The sequence below is a fragment of the Suillus bovinus genome, assembly GCF_016758785.1.
Source record: "Suillus bovinus strain UH-Sbo-P2 chromosome Unknown EDB93scaffold_76, whole genome shotgun sequence".
Taxonomy (NCBI): Eukaryota; Fungi; Basidiomycota; class Agaricomycetes; order Boletales; family Suillaceae; genus Suillus; species Suillus bovinus.
In genome coordinates, this window is record NW_024542132.1 from 30321 (window position 1) to 36977 (window position 6657).

General features: G+C 46.7%; 2 protein-coding genes across 2 annotated transcripts; both read right to left on the reverse strand.

The window, feature by feature from the left end:
- Window positions 1–1142, reverse strand: EDB93DRAFT_1172793 (uncharacterized protein). Its single transcript, XM_041450396.1, has 7 exons — window positions 650–1142; window positions 507–594; window positions 387–453; window positions 175–340; window positions 149–151; window positions 60–122; window positions 1–20 (listed from the first exon to the last, which is right to left on the reverse strand). Exons 1-6 carry the CDS (start codon window positions 717–719, stop codon window positions 88–90), a joined length of 429 nt encoding a protein of 142 aa, XP_041303375.1. The 5' UTR covers window positions 720–1142; the 3' UTR covers window positions 1–20; window positions 60–87.
- Window positions 1143–1210: 68 nt separating this feature from the next.
- EDB93DRAFT_1172794 (putative methyltransferase-domain-containing protein) lies at window positions 1211–2564 on the reverse strand. Its single transcript, XM_041450397.1, has one exon. It carries the CDS (start codon window positions 2457–2459, stop codon window positions 1224–1226), a length of 1236 nt encoding a protein of 411 aa, XP_041303376.1. The 5' UTR covers window positions 2460–2564; the 3' UTR covers window positions 1211–1223.
- Window positions 2565–6657: the final 4093 nt, after the last annotated feature.

A 6657-nucleotide genomic window follows, 5' to 3' on the forward strand; every position in this document is an offset into this window, starting at 1 on the left:
TATAACATTCAGCCTATATATACCATAGTCTATTGTCAACCAGGAACATTTGTCTTTCCCCACTTCCAGCTTCTCGGCTCAACTTGATTATTTCCTCCTAATGACCTCGGTCTCAATGCAGACAACCTGAAATTCTTTCATCAGCAATGAATTCAATAAATCTTATTTTATTCACCTCGGCAGGCCTCATGTAAGTGCAGTTGAAGCCCTCCCTCAGGTTGTTCAAAATAAACGTGTCGAACTCGATATCATTTGCATCTGCAATGCTGTGGCATGTCTCGCCTTTCTTGACAACATGGGTAGCTTTGCAATCATGGCCTTTGATTCCAAGGCATAAAACCTATGACGATGAGTCCAAGTATTTTTCAAACCTTGGAATGTCTTACTTGATCGACAACCAAATTAGTACAGGTGGGGTCAATGACGCCTTTGTTAACTGCCGCCAGCTGGTATCTGTGGCATACGTTCGATGAACCGGTGAACGGAAGGTACCTGATTGTGCGTACGTGGGAACGCCGTATTTTGCGCAAATGTCGCTACATGTCTCTCCAGCTTTGACAGTTGCAGTACGGTCACAATCAGCAGGGAGGGCATCTAGACGTTTTGCTGTTTCAAATGTTGGCATACTCGAACCTCGAAGATTACTGACCCTTAGCAGAAACAACTGAGGCAATGACGGCGAGTGCAACGAGTCTGGCGGTGAAGAATGAAGCGTGCATGATGTTCAGGTGAGGAGGTCCAGACACAAGTGAGTGATGTTTGATGCCTTTAAGCTGACTTTTCTAGCTGCCTTTATACCCTCGAAGGACGAACACTGGTCTTCTGACGGCCAGCATTTGCCGTCTTTCTTTCGACTCTGTGTGACTCAAAATCCTTGGACTGAGTAAATAGATACGATCATATGGTACGCGCGGCGTTTGCGCAGGAACGAGCCTGACGCTCGTGTGGTCTGATGACACATCGTACTGGGATTCCTGATAATTCCTCGGACCCTGTATATAGACATGCATAATTGATTAGGAGTGGTCTCGACACCCGAGACAAACCTATCTCGATTACCCTACCGACAACTACCCGGTAGACCTAATTGACAAGGATTAGACAGGGAGGTCTGGATATTTGAGACAAACACTTGATTCTCGTTGCGTGACCACTGACCATGTCACTAAAATGTCAGGAAAACACGATATTTAGCAATTCTGTGTGATCTAGATTCTATGATTCTACAATCGTGCATTAAACCAGCCAATTTTATAATAAATGTATTCCACATCTTCATCAATTGAACCTTGTCCTCGCGGATAATCACCATATGCATCACATGCAATAAATTCCTTCGAGAGTATGACGAGATCCGCATCACATGCCTTGAGAAAGACGGACTCAACCGTGCTTGACTCGAATGTGTGTGTTGAACGAAGTGGTATCACGAGATGAAAAGCAGCGGGAGATATGGTGCTATCAGAAGGACGCCGCATGAGCCCTTTGAGACAGTCCCTGATCCAGACCGCGTGTTGAGCTTCGTATATGATGTCTGCACCAAGAATCACATCAAATGGGTACGAAAGACAATCTGGTCGAGGAGCAGTAGAGAATGATGACCAGTCGAGGAAATGAGTGGTGACGGAATGTGTCGGGGTAATTTGATTATGCGTGGAGGGGACATTCGCGTTAACGTTTGACTTGAGGTTGGCTAATACGGAGGGGTGGAAATCGGTCGCAACTACATGAACCTCGCGATGGTTGGAAGATGGCAATCTATCCAGTAACTTCATAACCACTACGCTAACCAACCCTGTTCCTGCTCCAAGCTCAAGGACGTTAAGCCTGCGTGATTCGGTGCAGTGAGAAGAATCCAGTCCAAACCGCTCAGGATCATCCACAATCATTTCTGCCAAGACACATGCCCCGCCCCATGTCTGCGCTCCCACACTTCCGTAATCATTATTGTCCAGCGGAATGTCTGTAAGCTGAGCTTCCACTCGCCTCTGCCCGTCTATGGAATTAAAAATAAAGTGACGGGTAATCATTCCAGCAGCAGCAACCCCAGCACAAATCGCGAGTAGCGACGCGGCTTGTTGAACGATCATCTCTGTGTGAGCCAAACTATGCCCTGGTATCCCGAGATCATCCAATGAGACTTTTTTGGAATGTGATAAGTCTTGCCAGACTTCGAGCTGTGCGATAAGAGTGGTAAGCCACCGAATGGAATACGAGCGCTCGAATGCGTCAGATCTGATAGCGTGGAGTTCAAGTTGACCATCATCTTCATGGCGAAGGCGTAAATTTTGCTCTCCATTAGACATAGGCACCTGCGCACGTTTGCGACGCGAGCCACGGACTTCTGGATGGTAAAGTGACTGTAGATATGTCAAGGCATCGAGAAGCTGGGTGGCAGAGAAACTCGCGATCTTGGCGATCGGTGGAAGGTATGTTGTCGGTGGACAGAGAACAGACATTTAGAGGCGTTATAATAGAGTGGGGGGAGACAAAATGCTAGCACAAAATCATACTAGTACGTACTTGGCTGTTAGAAAGTGATGCGTGATTATTTTGATATTTACATGATGAGGGGAATAACAAGTCCAAACAATCATCATGCCCACTCCACGGTTCTATGAATTTCAATGGGAGGATTTCTTTTACACATAACTCAGGCTATCCTCTACCGAATCCACGTTGGGAATTCACTCCTTCCAACGTCCCACTGCCACCGAGAGCACTCATTGACTCGCCGACTCAGTACTTGCTCAGAACGTTCAAGTCTTAGTTATCTTCTGAGCTCAATTTGATGTGGTAGTGTTCACATAGATCTGGCTTGCAGTGCAGAGAACCTGAAATTCTTTTATCAGCAATGACTTCGATAAATCACATTTTACTTACCTCGCCAACGTACGCCTTGTGCAGTCGGGGCCCACGTTCGGGTTGTTCGCGAGCAACGTGCTGAGCGGGATCCCATACTCTTCAGCAACGCTGAAGCACGTGTCGCTGCGTCACATTTCTTTGCACTTTTGCATCACAATTTGTAAAGTACGAACTTCGTATCGCACGATCACAACTTTGTAACATTCTGGTATGTATCTAATATCTTGTTTAATGTACTGATGATGATCTTATTGGAGCCTAGCATGCTTCCGAGTTCGCTGAGAACGCTATTCAAAGTTGAGCGCCGAGCATTGATCTCGGTGACTGGCTGAGTACCAAGCCAGCACTTCCTCGTGCACCGTGATTGTATCATCGTGAGGTTTTGGTCATCGTCTCGGTGCTTGAATTGGATGTCAAGCAGCCGTAGTGTGACAGAATTATTCAATGGCCAGAAGGTCACAGAACTAAAGCTTAGGTTAGATTGGCGTGAGTATCGAATACAAATCAGTCGATCGCGAGGATCCAAGAATCGTTCAAGCTAATAATTGAGAGGGATGCATGAAAGTTGTCAAACCATTGCGGTGTCAGTAATACAATGCAATATGTCATATTCATTCAATAAGTACAACGCAAAGCTCCGAGCTCTATCCATACAACACGCATATTGCATATATACAAGCGACATAATGAGATACGATAGCTACACCTAACGTGCATAATGTTTATCTAATAAGCATATAGAAGATGCACCAAGCGATAACGAGGAAAGGAAAGTACACTAAGAAGAAAGAAAATTCGATGCAAAGGAGTGTGAATGATATGAAGTGATTTGGCCAAACATATATGCGATAGAATGAAACGAGTGTCGTAGTCGTAGAGAGAGAAAGCTCGTGAAAAATTGGAGAAGATACTAGATCACTGCAACAGAAAGTTAGCAGTAGCGACAGATACAGGCCAATGGGGACGTACAGTCGTACACTAGATCATGTCGCATTGCGGGCAGGAACAATATACCCATAGACCAACTTCTTTGGGTCTTGGAGACTGAAGTTGCGACGTCCCTTCTGAGCGCGGGCCTTGCTCTCAAGGAGCGGTCCACATTTCTCCTTGTGCCGATCCAAAGAATCGGTCCTCGACCACCGCTTGTTGCAATAGGGGCATTCGTACGACGTAGTATAATGGACGCCCTCGATGTGACGGCCCAAATTGAGCATCGCCTCTGGTCTTGAGCAATCCTCGAATTTGCAAGGAGCTATGTCTGTGGATTTGACACCGTGCCAATGAAGCAGGTGGTGTGCAACGCGGGTCTTGTTCATTTCTACAAACAGCCCACAGGGCTGGTCCGTCCAACCGCATGCTCGTACGCAAGTCATCCCTGCGGGTAGTTCATTCGTAATTTTGACAGACCGTTTAGGGTAAGAATCGTCGAGTTCCATTGCGCCAAATGTCCTCGTTCGAAGAAGATTACCATCGGCATCATGGGTCCTGCGGCGACTAATATCGACAGGCTTCGGGTCATGAACGGGGGCAGCCATGACTACGGCATCGGCATCCGCTAGTCTGTAAAAACCAAACTTCCCTTCTCTTATTTCGTCTTCTTCGTCGTCCAAGCATCTGCGCTTGCGCGGACTTTGCGCAAGAGACGAACTCGGATTGCCGTCCTCAGATTTAGCAGCGTGACGAGTTTTGCGCTTGGGAGTTTTGGCGCCCACCGTCCCATCGGAAGCAGAGGAAGACGGTTCGAAGCTACTGTGATCGCTCATTGTCGCATCAGAGTCTGAAACGGCCGGCAAAAAAGCGTTGTAATTGGTCATTGCATGCGCATTTTGCTCTTGGGGAAATGGCGGTTTGGGGTCATACGCGCGGGGATCTCCCGCTGCCCAAAGCTCTAGGTCGACGACAGTACGAGAATGATTTTGAGTAAAATCAGGTCCGTTCGCATACGAACCACCATTATAGCCAGGCTGGGACCATGCGGGGCCTTCCAGCGAAGCTTGAAGGACAGAAGAGGGCTGCGCAGGATGATGTTGGATCGGATCCATTGGGGGAAGCTGGGGCAGACCAGCTACCGGAGCGGTGAACTGGTTCAACGTCGGAAACGACATGTGATTATCTTGAACACCCTGTGAAGGCGCTGAAGACCTGGAAAAATAAATGAGCAATGACGGGCACTCAGTTGGGGTGGCACGTACCAATGGCACGTCTTTAGGTATTCATCTTCCTCACACATCCGAGCCCATCTGCCAAAGGCCGTCAGTTCGAGTAGAAATCTGGAATGCAGAACCACATACTCAGCGGCCACATGTTCGCGAAGAAACTCTGGGATGTCTTCCGAGACCGTGCTAGTGATGTTTTCTGTATGGATTCCAGGTTGAGAGCTCGGAAGGATAGACCCGCTAAGAAAATTATGAGATGGACCGCATCATCATACTCAAGATTGAACACTAACCTATCCAATGACATTTGAAGATTGCTGTATGAGGACATAAATGCAAAAGGCACCATCAGCATATGAAGATATCAAGTCGACGTGTGAGTAGACTTACATAGAGATATCGATAGGCGTGTCGATGATTTGATCAAGTGATCTAAAGTAGCTGATATGAAGTGCAAAAGTGAAGAGGATGAGAGAGATAGTGAAGTGAAGGATAGAACAGCGCCATCCTTTTAACCTCACAACGTGTGGAGCAGCGCTAGGCAAAGCACGGCTGTGGACGAGCATTGTGCCCCGACAACATGTCGCAAAAAGGCAATCGTGGGTCACTTCACCATAGAAAACATATCTGGGGCGTTCAATGAGCGTCTATTAAAACGCTTTGAAACACCATGCGTGCATCAATCCACAAGAGCGCAAAACTTCCACTACACGTCGCTCATCATTTGTATACCTAGATGCATGTGACGATGAAGTAAGCACTGGCACTTTTTACTAGAGGATATGACATTACAAGTGCGTGCAACAGTACCAGTACAACTCCATTAAGGTTCGGAGTATCGTAACAATGAGATTTTGGTGAAGGACGGCCACGGCACACTCGACCACCACTGCGAGCTTTGGCAGCGGTACCCGCTTGAGGTGGCGCAAGAGACCTTCAATACAAGCGAGCAGCGGTATATTACAGCTGAATATTGCGCAGTAGAGAATTGGCGGTGTGAAGGTTTGACAAAGTATGTAGTGTAAGATTGTGAGTTGCATGTTTGGTGGTAAACGTGCAAAAACACTTACCTTCGCTGTCTATTGTGTCGTAACCCAGCCTATTCATTTCTGTTGAGGTGAGAATTTGAGGGCTTGACATCAATGGACACCGAAAACTACATTTTCAGATGGAGACCTTTCCATGGTTTGACATTACCGTTTATTTGGAAATGTTACGAGCTAGCTGTAGACATAGCAAATGAAAACACGCAGCCAATAACACCCTCGTTATCATAATATGAGGGCAGTGTTTCCTGGACTAAACATCAACATCTTCATTTTGGATTACTTGAAGATACTTACATCACATATTCAATCAGCATATCAACACGTGTGATTGTATCACAATTCTGTGAGAGGTGTAAAGCTGCACGCATACCACAAAGTTCGTATTAGTATCAGAATTACGTGGCAATCAGTTGTGCTGCCAATGGCAGCCTAGGCCGCCTCTTGAAACAACCTGAGGCTCGAGCGTATGCGTTGTTTTGGTTTGTTGTCCAAAGGCTTCCAATAGTTTCCTTGTTTGGAAGCTGCACTTTGCAAATTATTAGCTCGTTCTCGACAAGTTCTCGACCATGCAACTTCATCGACACAAC